General features: G+C 61.8%; 2 protein-coding genes across 2 annotated transcripts in view; both read left to right on the forward strand.

Moving 5' to 3' along the window:
• Positions 1–255: 255 nt before the first annotated feature.
• Positions 256–16,967, forward strand: part of PNPLA6 (patatin like phospholipase domain containing 6) — a 27,693-nt gene continuing 10,981 nt past the window's right edge. The window contains 30 exon segments of the mRNA XM_069881520.1: positions 256–1,411; positions 1,492–1,554; positions 2,602–2,686; positions 2,840–2,922; positions 3,015–3,112; positions 3,192–3,332; positions 4,781–4,940; positions 5,015–5,095; positions 5,801–5,929; positions 6,435–6,515; positions 6,589–6,697; positions 6,778–6,870; positions 6,948–7,054; positions 7,132–7,311; positions 8,430–8,507; positions 9,100–9,305; positions 9,409–9,540; positions 10,813–10,936; positions 11,528–11,641; positions 11,921–11,996; positions 12,095–12,235; positions 12,957–13,020; positions 13,098–13,266; positions 14,403–14,585; positions 14,675–14,762; positions 14,765–14,792; positions 15,840–15,883; positions 15,886–15,965; positions 15,967–15,996; positions 16,780–16,896. Of these exon segments, the coding sequence (XP_069737621.1) occupies positions 1,373–1,411; positions 1,492–1,554; positions 2,602–2,686; positions 2,840–2,922; positions 3,015–3,112; positions 3,192–3,332; positions 4,781–4,940; positions 5,015–5,095; positions 5,801–5,929; positions 6,435–6,515; positions 6,589–6,697; positions 6,778–6,870; positions 6,948–7,054; positions 7,132–7,311; positions 8,430–8,507; positions 9,100–9,305; positions 9,409–9,540; positions 10,813–10,936; positions 11,528–11,641; positions 11,921–11,996; positions 12,095–12,235; positions 12,957–13,020; positions 13,098–13,266; positions 14,403–14,585; positions 14,675–14,762; positions 14,765–14,792; positions 15,840–15,883; positions 15,886–15,965; positions 15,967–15,996; positions 16,780–16,896 (3,123 nt within the window). The 5' untranslated portion in view covers positions 256–1,372.
• LOC138734057 (uncharacterized) lies at positions 14,799–15,829 on the forward strand (the record flags this gene model as incomplete). Its single annotated transcript, XM_069881615.1, is given in 5 exon segments — positions 14,799–14,952; positions 14,955–15,118; positions 15,121–15,199; positions 15,202–15,239; positions 15,242–15,829. Coding segments are annotated over 5 exon segments (1,023 nt in total), but the record flags the coding sequence as incomplete, so codon positions are not given.

The following is a 16,967-nucleotide window of genomic DNA, read 5'->3' on the forward strand; positions in this document are numbered from 1 at the left end:
ATAGCGGCTGGGGGGGCACTTCTGACCCTGGGGGGGGGCAATAGCGGCTGGGGGGGGCACTTCTGACCCTGGGGGGGGGGGGGCAATAGCGGCCGGGGGGGCACTTCTGACCCCCCCCCCCCCGTGGCCTCCAGGCTGTGGTGCAACCTCTGCCACCGCTTCCTGTCCTCGCGGGGGGGGGGGGGACACCCCGAGGTCCCCAAGGGGGGGACACCAAGGGGACCCTAAAGGCTCCTCCTGGCTCCTCGAGGTCCCCAACGTCCTTCTTGGGGACCCTAAAGTCCCCTCTGAGCCCCTGGAGGTCCCCAAGGTCCTTCTTGGTGACCCTAATGTCCCCTCCCAGCCCCTGGAGGTCCCCAAGGTCCTTCTTGGGGACACCAAGATCCCCTCTGAGCCCCTGGAGGTCACCAAGCTCCTTCTTGGTGACCCTAAAGTCCCCTCTGAGCCCCTCAAGGTCACCAAGATCCTTCTTGGGGACACCAAGCTCCTCATTGGAGACCTTAAAGTCCCCTCCCAAACCCCTCCAGGTCACCCAGGTCCTTCCTGGGGACACCAAGATCCCCTCAGAGCCCCTGGAGGTCACCAAGGTCTTTCTTGGGGCCACCAAGGTCCTTCTTGGTGACCTTGAAGTCCCCTCTCAGCCCCTGGAGGTCCCCAAGGTCCTCATAGATGACCCTAAAGTCCCCTCCCGACCCCTCCAGGTCACCCAGGTCCTTCTTGGGGACACCCAGGTTCTTCTTGGTGACTCTAAAGTCCCCTCCCAACCCCTTGAGGTCCCCAAGGTCCTCATAGATGACCCTAAAGTCCCCTTCCGACTCCTCCAGGTCACCCAGGTCCTTCTTGGTGACCCTAAAGTCCCCTCTGAGCCCCTCGAGGTCACCAAGGTCCTCATGGAAGACCTTAAAGTCCCCTCCCAACCCCTCGAGGTCATCAAGGTCCTCATAGAAGACCTTAAAGTCCCCTCCCAACCCCTCGAGGTCACCAAGGTCCTCATAGAAGACCTTAAAGTCCCCTCCCAACACCTCAAGGTCACCAAGGTCCTCATAGAAGACCTTAAAGTCCCCTCCCAACCCCTCAAGGTCATCAAGGTCGTCATAGAAGACCTTAAAGTCCCCTCCCAACCCCTCGAGGTCATCAAGGTCCTTCTTGGTGACCCTAAAGTCCCCTCCCAACCCCTCCAGGTCACCAAGGTCCTCATGGAAGACCTTAAAGTCCCCTGTGAGCCCCTCGAGGTCCCCAAGGTCCTTCTTGGGAGCCACCCAGGTCCTCACGGGTGACCCCGAAGTCCCCTCCCAGCCCCCCGAGGTCCCCGTGTCCCCAAACTTCTCCTTTTTTTTCGGTTCCTCCTTCTCCGTTCCCGCAGGTTTCGGCCATGGGGCAGAGCGAGTCGGAGCCGCAGGAGGAGGCCGAGGTGGGGACTGTCCCCTCCAGCCCCGTCCCCGCCCCCCTGGGGACGCCCCCGGCTGCCCGACTGTCCCCTTGTCCCCCCAGGAGGCCTCGCTGGCGGCCGCACTGCCCAAGCTCTTCGCCGACGAGCAGCTCCTCACGGACGTGGTGAGCGCCGAGGGGACACGGAGGGGGCCTCGTGTCACCGGGGGGGGTGTCCCAGGGCTGTTGAGGAGCTCAGGAGGACACCAACGTGTCCTTGGGGACAACGTCCTGGTCCCCAATGCTGTTGAGAACCTCAGGAGGACACCAACGTGTCCTTGGGGACAGTGTCCTGGTCCCTGACACTGTTGGGAAGCCCAAGAGGACACCAACGTGTCCTTGGGGACAGTGTCCTGGTCCCCAGGGCTGTTGAGAAGCCCAGGAGGACACCAACATGTCCCTGTGTCCTTGGGGACAACGTCCTGGTCCCCAGGGCTGTTGAGAACCTCAGGAGGACACCAACGTGTCCTTGGGGACAGTGTCCTGGTCCCCAATGCTGTTGAGAAGCTCAGGAGGACACCAACGTGTCCTTGGGGACAATGTCCTGGTCCCCAATGCTGTTGAGAACCTCAGGAGGACACCAACGTGTCCTTGTGTCCTTGGGGACAGTGTCCTGGTCCCCAATGCTGTTGAGAACCTCAGTAGGATACCAACGTGTCCTTGGGGACAGTGTCCTGGTCCCCAACGCTGTTGAGAAGCCCAAGAGGACACCAACGTGTCCCCAGGTCCTTGGGGACAGTATCTTTGTCTCCAATGCTGTTGAGAAGCCCAGGAGGGCACCAATGTGTCCCTAGGTTCTTGGGGACAATGTCCTGGTCCCCAGGGCTGTTGAGAACCTCAGGAGGACCCCAACGTGTCCTTGGGGACAGTGTCCTGGTCCCCAACACTGTTGAGAAGCCCAGGAGGACACTAACATGTCCCCATGTCCTTGGGGACAATGTCTTTGTCTCCAACACTGTTGAGAAGCCCAGGAGGACCCCAACGTGTCCTTGGGGACAGCGTCCCGGTCCCCAACGCTATTTGAGAACCTCAGGAGGACCCCACCGTGTCCCCATGTCCTCGGGGTCCCCTCCCAGCCCTCCGTGTCCCCAAGGTGGCGATGCCACCGGTCCCCCAGGTGCCTCCCGGGGGGGGTGACACGGGGACCTCCTTCTCCTCCTTCTCCTCCCCCAGGTCCTGTGGGCCCTTCTCGGCCTGGTGGCCGTCGTCGCCGTCGCTGCCGCCATCGTGGTCGCCGTCCGCCGGCTCCGTCTCAAGAGTGAGTGACGCGGCGGTGGCCTCGGGGACGGCGGTGGCCTCGGGGACAGTGGTGGCCTCGGGGACGGCGGTGGCCTCGGGGACGGTGGTGGCCTCGGGGCCATCAGGGGCTGGGGCCACCCCCCGCCTTGACGTGTCCCCATCGTGTCTCCAGGAATCCCCGTGCCGGGGACGCCCAAGTATCGGTTCCGCAAGCGGGACAAGGTCCTCTTCTACGGCCGCAAGATCATGCGCAAGGTGACGCTGGGAGGTGGCACCTCCTGGGGGACGCTCGGTGGTGCCACCGGTGGCGGGTGACAACCTGGTTTTGATGTCCCTCAACCCCCCAGGTGTCCCAATCCACCTCCTCGCTGGTGGACGCCACGGCGGCCACCGCCTCGCGGCCTCGCGGGAAGAAGAAGCTCAAGATGCTCAACATCGCCAAGAAGTGAGGGGCCACCAGCGCCGAGGAGAAGGGGCTGGAAGGGTGGTGGCCTCGTCCCCCACGGCGTCTCCTTGTCCCCAAGGTTCCTGCGCATCCAGAAGGAGCTGCCCACGCTGCAGATGAAGGAGCCGCCGCCCTCCGTCTTGGAAGCCGACCTGACCGAGTTCGACGTGGCCAATTCCCACCTGCCCTCCGAGGTGCTCTACATGCTCAAGAACGTCCGGTGAGGAGCAGGGTCCACCTCCGGGGGGTCAGGGTCCACCTCCAGGGGTCAGGATCCATCCCTGGGAGGTCAAGATCCACTTCCAGGGGTCAGGATCCATCCCTGGGAGGTCAGGATCCATCCCTGGGAGGTCAGGATCCATCTCCAGGGGTCAGGATCCATCTCCAGGGGTCAGGATCTGGTCCCGGGGTGTGAAGAACCATCTCCAGGTGTCAGGATCTGGTCCCAGGGTGTGAAGATCCACCTCCAGGTGTCAGGATCCATCCCTGGGAGGTCAGGATCTACCTCCAAGTGTCAGGATCCATCTCCAGGTGTCAGGATCTGGCCCTGGGAGGTCAGGATCCATCTCCAGGGGTCAGGATCTGGTCCTGGGAGGTCAGGGTCCATCTCCAGGTGAAAGGATCCATCACTGGGAGGTCAAGATCCATCTCCAGGTGTCAGGATCCATCCCTGGGGGTCAGGATCTGTCCCCAAGGAGGTCAGGATCCCTCTCCAGGTGTCAGGATCAGGCCCGAGGAGGTCAAGATCCATCTCCAGATGTCAGGATCTGGTCCCAGGGTGTAAGGAACCATCTCCAGGTGTCAGGATCCATCCCTGGGAGGTCAGGATCCACCTCCAGGTGTCAGGATCAGGCCCAAGGAGGTCAAGAACCATCTCCAAGTGTCAGGATCTGGTCCCAGGGTGTGAAGCACCATCTCCAGGTGTCAGGATCCAGCCCTGGGAGGTCAAGATCCACCTCCAGGGGTCAGGATCAGGCCCTGGGAGGTCAGGATCAGGCCTGAGGAGGTCAAGATCCATCTCCAGGTGTCAGGATCTGGTCCCAGGGTGTGAAGAACCATCTCCAGGTGTCAGGATCTGGTCCTGGGAGGTCAAGATCCACCTCCAGGTGTCAGGATCCATCCCTGGGGGTCAAGATCTGTTCCCAAGGAGGTCAGGATCCACCTCCAGGCACACGAGGGGCTCTTGAGCACCATAGGGGTGGCTCCTGAGGACCTCAAATGGCTCTTGAGGTCCATGAGTGGCTCTTGAGGGACACAGGGTGGCTCCTTGAGGACCACAAGGGGCTCTCGAGGACCACGGGGTGGCTCCTGATGACCTCAAATGGCTCTTGAGGACCATGAGTGGCTCTTGAGGGACACAGGGTGGCTCCTTGAGGACCATGAGTGGCTCTTGAGGGACACAGGGTGGCTCCTTGAGGACCACGAGTGGCTCTTGAGGGACACAGGGTGGCTCCTTGAGGACCACGAGTGGCTCTTGAGGGACACAGGGTGGCTCCTTGAGGACCACAAGGGGCTCTCGAGGACCACGGGGTGGCTCCTGATGACCTCAAATGGCTCTTGAGGACCACGAGTGGCTCTTGAGGGACACGGGGTGGCTCCTTGAGGACCACGAGTGGCTCTTGAGGACCATAAGCGGCTCCTGAGGCCCCCGTGTCACCATCTCCGCAGGGTCCTGGGTCACTTTGAGAAGCCGCTGTTCCTGGAGCTCTGCAAGCACATGGTGTTCCAGCAGTGCCAGCAAGGAGACTACGTCTTCCGTCCCGGCCAACCCGACACCAGCATCTACGTCCTCCAGGAGGGGAAGCTGGAGCTGCTCCTCACGGAGCCGGTGAGAGGACGGGGACCCCGAGGGGGCCGGGGACCTCAAGGATGGAGGAGACCCGAGGGCTTTGTGCTTGGCAGGATGGGAAGGAGACGGTGATGAAGGAGGTTTTCCCCGGGGACAGCGTCCACAGCCTGCTCAGCATCCTCGACGTCATCACGGTACCGGCCACCTCGGGGTCCCCAGACCTTCTCAGGGTGCTTGTGGGGGTCCCCAACCTCCCTAAACATCATCATGATGGTCCCCAAGCTTCCTAAACGTCATCATGATGGTCCCCAACCTCCCTAAACGTCATCGTGGTGGTCCCCAACCTTCCTAAACGTCATCGTGGTGGTCCCCAACCTCCCTAAATGTCATCGTGGTGGTCCCCAACCTCCCTAAACGTCATCGTGATGGTCCCCAACCTCCCTAAACGTCATCGTGATGGTCCCCAACCTCCCTAAACGTCATCGTGATGGTCCCCAACCTCCCTAAACGTCATCGTGGTGGTCCCCAACCTCCCTAAACGTCATCGTGGTGGTCCCCAACCTCCCTAAACGTCATCGTGGTGGTCCCCAAGCTTCCCAAACATCATCATGATGGTCCCCAAGCTTCCTAAACATCGTCCTGGTGGTTCCCAAGCCCTCTCAACGCAATCCTGGTTGTCTCCAAGCCCTCTAAATGCAATCCCCAAGCTTCACTAATGATCCCCCAACCCCTCCAGCCCAACCAGGGCCATCTCCAAGCCCCCCCGATGGTCCTCAAACCCCTCCAGCCCAACCGTGTCCATCCTCGAGCCAATCCAATCCATCCCAAGGCCCCTCTGTGGCCAGGTTGGACTTCGCCATCCTCTTGAGGCCGCTGATGCCGTGTCACGTGTCCCCTAGGGCCACCAGCGACCCTACCGGACGGTGTGTGCCCGGGCGGCCGAGGACTCCACTGTGCTCCGCCTGCCGGTCGAGGCCTTCTCCGCCGTCTTCGAGAAGTACCCGGAGAGCTTGGTGCGCGTGGTGCAGGTGAGATGGAGCCACCAGGACCACCAGGGGCGGCTTGAGGGGGCAGGAGGCCCCTGATCAGAGAATCAGAGAGTCACCAGCTTGGAAAGGACCCACTGGGTCATCGAGTCCAACCATCCCGTCAACCACCAACCCGTGTCCCTCAGCTCCTCTTCTTCTCCAGCCCCCTCCCCGGCTTCGTTGCTCTTCTCTGCACTCGCTCCAGAGCCTCCACATCCTCGTGTCCCACCAACCCCCCCAGGTCCTTCTCCTCCAGGCCCTTTCCAGCCAGACTCCTCCTAGGCTGGAGCTGCCCAGGGTCGTTGTGCCCCAAGGTCCTGCTCCAACCTCATCCCCTTGGTCTCAGCCCATGGATCCAACCAGCTCAGATCCCTCTGGAGAACCTCAAACCCTCCAGCAGATCCACCCAGCTCAGTGTCACCCCCAAACTCTCTCAGGGTGCCCTCGATGCCTCCATCCAGGTTATTGATAAAGACCTTGACCAGAGCTTCTCATCCCCCCGTAGATCATCATGGTTCGTCTCCAGCGCGTCACCTTCTTGGCTTTGCACAACTACCTGGGCTTGACCAATGAGCTCTTCAGCCACGTGAGTTGGCGGCGAGGCCGGGGGGAGCTCGGGTTGGGCCTGGACCTCCCTGAGCGCTGTCGATGTCCTCCAGAACATGCAACCGCTGCGGCTCTTCCCCCAAGCCGGCCACGCCGCCCGCACCAGCCCCGTCCGGCTCGGCAAACGCGGCTTCGGCGGCGCCGACGAGGGCCGGGAATCCGGTAAGAGCCTCGAGAAGGGTGGTGGGACCCGTAACTTCGTCCCCACCACCCTTGGAACTCAAGGCGGCCTCGTCCCGCAGCCGAATCGCTGAAAGCTGGAGGCCTGGAGAACGTCCCGGCCCCTCCGCCGCCCCCGCTGAGCCGCTGCATCTCCATGCCGGTGGACATCTCGGGTGGGTTGGAGCTCGGAGGAAGGACGGAGGTCTCGGGGTGGTCCTCGTGGTGGTGTGACCTCGTGGTCTCCTCGCAGGCATCCAGAAGGGGCCCCGCTCCGACTTCGACATGGCCTACGAGCGCGGGCGCATCTCGCTCTCGCTGCAGGAGGACGCGGCCGGCCCCTTGGCCGCCTTCTCGCGGGTACGAGGAGGTCCACCCGCCCCGTGTCCACCCCCCGGTCCCACCGCGGTGACCACAGCTCCTCCTGTCCCCCCCAGTCCATCTCCCACGAGCCCAAGGAGCGCAAGGCCGGGGAGGAGCAACCTCCTGGAGGCCCCGGCTACGGCGAGGACGAGGCGGCCGGTGGGACGTGGCCCTTCGGGCCCTGCCAGGGCCGCCAGACCAGCAGCATCTTCGAGGCCGCCAAGCAGGAGCTGCTCAAGCTCATGAAGGTGGAGGTGAGGGTGGACTCGATGCCGGCACCGAGGAATTTTGGGGTGGGGGGGGGTCCCTCGTTGCTTCGTGGTGGGTCTCCAGGGCCTCGTGGTGCTCCCCTGCCTTCCGCCTCGGCCCCTCGTTGCTTCGTAGTCATCCCTGGTGCTTTGGGGTGGGTCCCCATCGTCTCGTGGTGGATCCTCATCATCCTTTTGTGGTGGTTCCTCATCGTCTCGTGGGGGATCCCCATCCCTTTGTGGTGGATCCTCATCACCTCATAGTGGATCCCCATCCCTTTGTGGTGGATCCTCATCACCTCATGGTGGATCCTCTTGGTTTTGTGGTGGATCCTCATCATCTCGTAGTGGATCCCCATCCCTTTATGGTGGATCCTTGTCACCTCATGGTGGATCCTCATCATCTCATGGTGGATCCTCATCGCCTCATGGTGAATCCTCATGGTTTTGTGGGGGATCCCCATCCCTTTGTGGTGGATCCCCATCCCTTTGTGGTGGATCCCCATCCCTTTATGGTGGATCCTCATCACCTCATGGTGGATCCTCATGGTTTTGTGGTGGATCCTCATCATCTCATAGTGGATCCCCATCCCTTTATGGTGGATCCTTGTCACCTCATGGTGGATCCTCATCATCTCATGGTGAATCCTCATGGTTTTGTGGTGGATCCTCATCACCTCATGGTGAATCATCATAGTTTTGTGGTGGATCCTCATCGTCTCATGGTGGATCCTCATCCCTTTGTGATGGATCCTCATCGTCTCATGGTGGATCCTCATCCCTTTGTGATGGATCCTCATCATCTCATGGTGAATCCTCATCATCCCTTTGTGGTGGATCCCCATAATCTCATGGGGGATCCTCATCATCTCATGGTGGATCCCTGTCCCTTTGTGCTGGATCCTCATCATCTTGTGCTGGATCCGCATCTCTTTGTGGTGGATCCTCATCACCTCATGGTGAATCCTCATAGTTTTGTGGTGGATCCTCATCATCTTATAGTGGATCCTCATCATCTCGTGGTGGATCCCTATCCCTTTGTGGTGGATCCTCATCATCTCGTGGTGCTCCCCATCTCCTCACGATGATCCCATCGCCTCATCCGCTGCTGTTCTTCTCCCCAGGACCCTTCTCTCCTCAACAACCGCGTCCTGCTCCATCACGCCAAGGCTGGGACCGTCATCGCCCGCCAAGGGGACCAGGTGGGTCTGGGTTTTGGGGAGCCTCCTGACCCCCCAGTTCCACGTGGTGTCCCCAGGGGCTCCGTGGTGGCTCCAGCCTGGTCAAGGTCTTTATCCACGACCTGGATGGAGGCATCGAGGGCTCCCCGAGAGAGTTTGGGGGTGACACTGAGCTGGGTGGATCTGCTGGAGGGTTTGAGGTTCTCCAGAGGGATCTGAGCTGGTTGGATCCATGGGCTGAGACCAAGGGGAGGAGGTTGGAGCAGGACCTTGGGGCACAACGACCCTGGGCAGCTCCAGCCTAGGAGGAGTCTGGCTGGAAAGGGCCTGGAGGAGAAGGACCTGGGGGGGTTGGTGGGACACGAGGATGTGGAGGCTCTGGAGCGAGTGCAGAGAAGAGCAACGAAGCTGGGGAGGGGGCTGGAGAAGAAGAACCTTCCATGAGGTTCTGCTCTTCCTCTTCATGCCCCGTGGGTGGTGAGGAGGAGGAGGAACATCCCCCAGAACATCTTGGGGAAGAGGTCTAGAAGGAACCTTGAGCGGTTCTGGTGGGCCCTCTTGGCTCTGAAGGTCCTGGGTGGCCTCCAGCGGTGCCCGGGTGTCCTTCCGGTAGGACGTGAGCCTCCACTTCGTGCTCTGGGGCTGCCTCCACGTCTACCAGCGCATGATCGACAAGGCCGAGGACGTCTGCCTCTTCCTGACGCAGCCGGGCGAGATGGTCGGCCAGTTGGCCGTGCTCACCGGGGAGCCCCTCATCTTCACCATCAAAGCCAACCGCGACTGCACCTTCCTCAAGATCTCCAAGTCGGACTTCTACGAGTGAGTCGGGCGCCGCTGGAGGAGCCTTCGGGGGCCGAGATGGAAGATCTGAGCTCGCTGGTGGCGTCTCTTGAGGGTCACCACGGGGGCTCTCGACCCGTAGGATCATGCGGGAGCAGCCCAGCGTGGTGCTCAGCGTGGCCCACACCGTGGCCGACCGCATGTCCCCCTTCGTGCGCCAGATGGACTTCGCCATCGACTGGATGGCCGTGGAGGCCGGCCGCGCGCTCTACAGGTGGACAACGACGCGTGGAGAGCAGATCGGGGGCGTCGGGGGGGCGTGGAGAGGGCCACGGCTGGGCTGGAGGGCTTGGAGGTGGCTGGTGGGGGCTTGGAGATGGTCCTGGTTGGGCTGGAGGGGTTGGGGGACCATCAGTGGAGCTTGGAGATGGTCCTGGTTGGGCTGGAGGGGTTGGGGTACCATCAGTGGAGCTTGGAGATGGTCCTGGTTGGGTTGGAGGAATTGGAGGACCATTAATGGGGCTTGGAGATGGCCATGGTTGGGCTGGAGAGGCTTGGAGATGGACATGGTTGGGTTGGAGGGACTGGAGGACCATTAATGGGGCTTGGAGATGGTCCTGGTTGGGCTGGAGGGGTTGAGGGACCATCAGGGGAGCTTGGAGATGGTCCTGGTTGGGCTAGAGGGGTTGGGGGACCATCAGGGGAGCTTGGAGATGGCCATGGTTGGGCTGGAGAGGCTTGGAGATGGACATGGTTGGGTTGGAGGAATTGGAGGACCATTAATGAGGCTTGGAGATGGCCCTGGTTGGGCTGGAGAGGGTTGGAGATGGCCCTGGTTGGGTTGGAGGGATTGGAGGACCATTAATGGGGCTTGGAGATGGCCATGGTTGGGTTGGAGATGGACATGGTTGGGTTGGAGGGGTTGGAGGACCATTAATGGGGCTTGGAGGTGGCCCTGGTTGGGCTGGAGGCGCTTGGGGGACAGCCCTGATCAGCCTGAGAGGACCTTGGGGATGGCCACAATCGTGTTTAGAGGGCTTGGAGACCACCATGATGGCATTGGGAGGGCTTGGGAACCACCACGATGATGTTTAGGAAGGTTCGGTGACCACCACGATGACATTGAGAGGGTTTGGGGACCACCAGGATGATGTTGAGAGGGTTTGGGGACCACCACGATGACATTGAGAGGGTTCGGTGACCACCACGATGACGTTGAGAGGGTTTGGTGACCACCACGATGACGTTGAGAGGGTTTGGTGTCCACCACAATCACGTTGAGAGGGTTCAGTGACCACCACGATGACGTTGAGAGGGTTCAGTGACCACCACGATGACGTTGAGAGGGTTTGGTGTCCACCACGATGACGTTGAGAGGGTTCGGTGACCGCCACGATGACGTTGAGAGGGTTTGGTGACCACCACGATGACGTTGAGAGGGTTCGGCGACCACCACGACGACGCTGATGGAGGCCGGTGGAGACCTCGGCCTGGGGACGGCCCGGCTTGGCCGGGGGGTGACTTCTCCTGGTGGTGTCTCCCCCAGGCAGGGGGACAAGTCGGACTGTACCTACATCGTGCTCAACGGGCGCCTCCGCTCCGTCATCCAGAAGGGCAGCGGCAAGAAGGAGCTGATCGGCGAGTACGGCCGCGGGGACCTCATCGGCGTGGTAAGAGCCACCGGGGGACCCAAAGAGGGGACCTCCTGGATGGGTTGGGTTGGGAGGGACCTCAAAGCCCATCCAGGTCCATCCGACGTGGCCTTCAACATCTCCCATGGGGTGTGGTGGCTCCAGGCTCCATCCAACCTGGTCTCCAACATCTCCCATGGGGTGTGGTGGCTCCAGGCTCCATCCAACCTGGTCTCCAACATCTCCCATGGGGTGTGGTGGCTCCAGGCTCCATCCAGCCTGGTCTGAGACATCTCCCACGGGGTGTGGTGGCTCCAGGCTCCATCCAGCCTGGTCTCCAACATCTCCCATGGGGTGTGGTGGCTCCAGGTTCCATCTAACCTGGTCTGGGACATCTCCCATGGGATGTGGTGGCTCCAGGCTCCATCCAATCTGGTCTCTAACATCTCCCATGGGGTGTGGTGGCTCCAGGCTCCATCCAAGCTGGTCTCCAACATCTCCCACAGGGTGTGGTGGCCCCAGGGATGGGCCGGGTGTGACTGGAGCTGTTCAAGCCCAGGTTAGATGAGGCTCCGCGTGATCTCCTCTAGCTGGAGGTGTCCCACGTTGTCGTCCCCGTGTCTTCTCCAGGTGGAAGCCCTCACCCGGCAGCCTCGAGCCACCACGGTCCACGCCGTGCGGGACACGGAGCTGGCCAAGCTGCCCGAGGGCACCTTGAACAACATCAAGCGCAGATACCCCCAGGTACCCCCAGATCCTCCTCCTCTTCTTCTGGGAGGACCCTGTCCCCTCCCGCGGGGACCTGGTGGCCGCGACGCTCGTTAGAACCAGCTTTAACGAAGGAGTTCGGGAGGGTTTGGAGCTGATGGGGCTGGTGAGCTCCAGGGGTGAGGTCTCCAAGGGTGGAGGGGGTGGTGGTGGAACCCAAGGAGGCGTGGGGGACGCTACCCCGAGGTGCTGAGGAGCCTCCGGCTTGGGAAGCTCTACCAGGTGTGGTGGGTTCCCGTCTCCACGTCCCTGCAGGTCGTCACCCGCCTCATCCACCTCCTGAGCCAGAAGATCTTGGGGAACCTCCAGCAGCTCCGTGGTCCCTTTGCAAGTAGGTCCTGAAGGAGCCGGGGGGCCGGGAGGGACGTGTCCACCGCCTCGTCGTGGTGGTGGTGTCCTCGTGGTGGTGTCCTCTCCGTGTCCCAGCAGGCTCGGGCCTGGGCGTGGCCTCCAGCTCGGAGCCGACCAACCCCACCAGCAACCTGTCGACGGTGGCCGTGCTGCCCGTGGGGGACGAGGTGCCCACGGCGGCCTTCACGCTGGAGCTCAAGCACGCGCTCAACGCCATCGGTGGGTCACCATCGGAGGTGACCGCGGGCTCCTCGGGGCTGCAGGAGCCACCACGGTGAGGTCACCACCGTCTCATGGAGGTGCCCGTGGTGACCATCACGGTGTGGTGGTGTGGTGGTGACCGCTCCGTGGTGGTGACCACAGCCCCATGGAGAACATGGGATGGTAATGGTCAGGTGTTCATGATGTGGTGGTGACCACAGCCCCATGGTGGTGACCACAGCCCCATGGAGACCATGGCAATGGTCGTAGCTCCATGACGTGGTGGTGACCACAGCCCCGTGGTGCTGACCACACCATGATGGTGACCACAGCCTCTTGGTGACCATGGAATGGTAGTAGTTGCATCTCCATGATGTGGTGGTGACCACAGCCCCATGGTGGTGACCACAGGCCCACGGTGACCATGGGATGATAATGATTGTGTCTCCATGACTTGGTGGTGACCACAGCCCCGTGGAGACCATGGGATGATAATGATCGTGTCTCCATGATATGGTGGTGACCACAGCCCCATGGAGACCATGGCAATGGCAATGGTTGCATCTCCATGATGTGGAGATGACCACAGCCCCGTGGTGGTGACCACAGCCCCGTGGTGACCATGGCATGATCATGATTGTGTCTCCATGACCTGGTGGTGACCACAGCCCCGTGGTGGTGACCGCGCCGTGTTGGTGACCACACAGGCCACCGGTGACCACAAGCCCGTCCTCCCCAGGTCCCACCTTGCTCCTGACCAGCGACATCATCCGCAGCCGCCTTGGCTCCTCGGCTCTGGACAGGTAACTGCGGCGGGGGGACCGTCCCCGGGGACCCCCCCCTGGCCGCGCGGCGGTTGGTGACCTCGGCGTGTGGGCAGCATCCAGGAGTACCGCCTGTCGGGGTGGCTGGCGCAGCAGGAGGACATCCACCGCATCGTCCTCTACCAGAGCGACCCCACCCTGACGCCCTGGACCGTGCGCTGCATCCGCCAGGCCGACTGCATCCTCATCGTGGGCCTCGGCGACCAGGAGCCCGCGCTGGGAGAGGTGGGGGGGGCTGCGGGGTGGCCCCTCCATCTCCATCCTCCATCTCCATCCTCCATCTCCATCCTCCATCTCCATCCTCCATCTCCATCCTCCATCTCCATCCTCCATCTCCATCCTCCATCTCCTCCTCCATCTCCTCCTCCTCCTCCTCCTCCTCCTCCTCCTCCTCTCCATCTCCTCCTCCTCCTCCATCTCCTCCTCCTCCTCCATCTCCTCCTCCATCTCCTCCTCCTCCATCCTCCTCCTCCTCCATCCTCCTCCTCCTCCATCCTCCTCCTCCTCCATCCTCCTCCTCCTCCATCCTCCTCCTCCTCCATCCTCTCCTCCTCCTCCATCCTCCTCCTCCTCCTCCTCCATCTCCTCCTCCATCCTCTTCCTCCTCCTCCATCCTCCATCTCCTCCATCTTCCATCTCCTCCATCTTCCATCTCCTCCTCCTCCATCTCCTCCTCCATCTCCTCCTCCATCTCCTCCTCCATCCTCCTCCTCCATCCTCCTCCTCCATCCTCCTCCTCCATCCTCCTCCTCCATCCTCCTCCTCTCTGGAGGAGGCTGAGGGGAGACCTCATTGCTCTTCACCTGAAAGGAGCTTGTGGAGAGGAGGGAGCTGGGCTCTTCTCCCAGTTCCACATGGTGTCCCCAGGGCTCCGTGTGGCTCCAGCCTGGTCAAGGTCTTTATCCACGACCTGGATGGAGGCATCGAGGGCTCCCTGAGAGAGTTTGGGGGTGACACTGAGCCGGGTGGATCTGCTGGAGGGTTTGAGGTTCTCCAGAGGGCTCTGAGCTGGTTGGATCCATGGGCTGAGACCAAGGGGATGAGGTTGGAGCAGGACCTTGGGGCACAACGACCCTGGGCAGCTCCAGCCTAGGAGGAGTCTGGCTGGAAAGGGCCTGGAGGAGAAGGACCTGGGGGGGTTGGTGGGACACGAGGATGTGGAGGCTCTGGAGCGAGTGCAGAGAAGAGCAACGAAGCTGGGGAGGGGGCTGGAGAAGAAGAGGAGCTGAGGGCCATGGGGACGGTTGGACTCCATGGTCCGTTGGGTCCTTCCCAACGCGTGGTGCTGATTCCCTGAGCTGGGGGGTCGGTGGTGGTGGGACGGGGCCCCCGTTGGGTGCGTGACCGCCCGGTCTCCTCAGCTGGAGCGGATGCTGGAGAACACGGCCGTGCGGGCACTCAAGCAGTTGATCCTCCTCCACCGGGAGGACGGTCCCAGCCCTTCCCGCACCGTCGAGTGGCTCAACATGCGCAGCTGGTGCTCGGGTCACCTCCACATCAAGTGTCCTCGGCGCGTCTTCTCCCGCCGCAGCTCGGCCAAGCTGGTACGTGGAGCTTCTCCCGGTGACCCCCCCCCCCCGCCCCGGGAGGTCCCGGCACTGGTGGGGTCACCCGGCGGCCTTCCCGCCCGCAGAGGGAGATCTACGAGAAGGTCTTCGAGCGCAACGCCGACCGCCACAGCGACTTCTCCCGCCTGGCGCGCGTCCTCACCGGCAACACCATCGCCTGGTGCTGGGAGGCGGCGGAGCCAGGTGGGTTCTTCACCGCGCCGGGTTGTCCCCACAAGTGGGGGTGAGGTCCCACTCTTCTCCTCATCTCCATCTCCACCTCCTCCTCCACCTCCTCCACCTCCTCCTCCTCCTCCTCCACCTCCTCCACCTCCTCCATCTCCTCCTCCATCTCCTCCTCCACCTCTCCTCCATCTCCTCCACCTCCTCCATCTCCACCACCTCCTCCATCTCCACCACCTCCTCCATCTCCACCACCTCCTCCATCTCCTCCTCCATCTCCTCCTCCACCTCCTCCATCTCCACCACCTCCTCCATCTCCATCTCCTCCTCCATCTCCATCTCCTCCTCATCTCCTCCTCCACCTCCTCCATCTCCTCCTCCACCTCCTCCATCTCCTCCTCCACCTCGTCCTCCATCTCCTCCTCCACCTCTCCTCCATCTCCACCTCCTCCTCCTCCATCTCCACCTCCTCTCCATCTCCACCTCCTCCTCCTCCATCTCCACCTCCTCCTCCTCCATCTCCACCTCCTCGTCCTCCATCTCCACCTCCTCGTCCTCCATCTCCACCTCCTCGTCCTCCATCTCCACCTCCTCGTCCTCCACCTCCACCTCCTCGTCCTCCACCTCCACCTCCTCGTCCTCCACCTCCACCTCCTCGTCCTCCACCTCCACCTCCTCATCCTCCATCTCCACCTCCTCGTCCTCCATCTCCACCTCCTCGTCCTCCATCTCCACCTCCTCGTCCTCCATCTCCACCTCCTCCTCCTCCATCTCCACCTCCTCCTCCTCCATCTCCACCTCCTCCTCCTCCATCTCCACCTCCTCCTCCTCCATCTCCACCTCCTCCTCCATCTCCACCTCCTCCTCCATCTCCACCTCCTCCTCCTCCACCTCCTCCATCTCCACCTCCACCTCCATCTCCATCTCCACCTCCTCCTCCATTTCCACCTCCTTCTCCTCCTCATCCTCCTCGTCCTCCATCTCCACCTCCTTGTCCTCCATCTCCACCTCCTCCTTGTCCTCCATCTCCTCCTCCTCGTCCTCCATCGTGCTGTCTGCTTGCCGCAGGGGTTGCTCCCACATCGGGGTGATCAAGGGCATGGAGGAGGCCGGGATCCCATCGACATGGTGGGCGGCACCTCCATCGGCGCCTTCATCGGGGCGCTCTACGCCGAGGAGCGCAGCGCCGTCCGCAACCAAGCAGCGGGCGCGGGAGTGGGCCAAGGTGGGTGCCCGGGGACCTCCTCATGGTGGCCGGGCCTGCTGGGGCGTTCCTCGTCCTTCTCCTCCCTCCTCGTCTCCTCCTCCCTCCTCGTCCTTCTCCTTCCTCCTCCACCTCCTCCCTTCTTTCTTCTTCTTTGTCCTCTTCTTTCTTCTTCCTCCTTGTCCACCTTCTTTTCTTCTGCTGTTGCTGCTTCTTTCTTCTCTTCTTTTCCTTCCTCGTTCTCCTCCTCCTTTGCCATCCTTCTCTCTCCATTCTTCTCTTCCTCATTCCCTCCTTCTCCTTCCTTCTTTGCTTCATCTCTCCTTTCTCTTTCTCCTTGTCTTCTCCTCTTCCTCTCCTCCTCCTCTTCTTTTCCTCCTCCTTCCTCTTCTCCTTCTCCTCCTCTTCTCCTTCCTCTTCTCCTTCTCCTTCCTCTTCTCCTTCTCCTTCTCCTCCTCTCTCCTCCTCTTCTCCTCCTCTTCTCCTCCTCTTCTCCTCCTCTTCTCCTCCTCCTTCCTCCTCTTCTCCTTCCTCCTCTTCTCCTTCCTCGTCTTCTCCTTCCTCCTCTTCTCCTTCTCTCCTCTTCTCCTTCTCCTCCTCTTCTCCTTCTCCTCCTCTTCTCCTTCTCCTCCTCTTCTCCTTCTCCTCCTCTTCTCCTTCTCCTCCTCTTCTCCTTCTCCTCCTCTTCTCCTCCTTCTCCTCCTTCTCCTCCTTCTCCTCCTTCTCCTCCTTCTCCTCCTTCTCCTCCTTCTCCTCCTTCTCCTCCTTCTCCTCCTTCTCCTCCTTCTCCTCCTCCTCCCGCAGTGCATGAAGTCCGTCTTCAGGACCGTGCTGGACATCACCTACCCCATCACCTCCATGTTTTCGGGCTCGGCCTTCAACGCCAGCATCAACAAGGTTTTCCAGGACAAGCAGATCGAGGTGGGTCCCTTGGGCCCCTGCGCTGAGGAGGTCCCACCACCTCCCCACCCACCCACCGCCCACCCGCTGAG

The sequence above is a fragment of the Phaenicophaeus curvirostris genome, unplaced genomic scaffold (assembly GCF_032191515.1).
Source record: "Phaenicophaeus curvirostris isolate KB17595 unplaced genomic scaffold, BPBGC_Pcur_1.0 scaffold_51, whole genome shotgun sequence".
In the NCBI taxonomy this organism is placed as follows: Eukaryota; Metazoa; Chordata; class Aves; order Cuculiformes; family Cuculidae; genus Phaenicophaeus; species Phaenicophaeus curvirostris.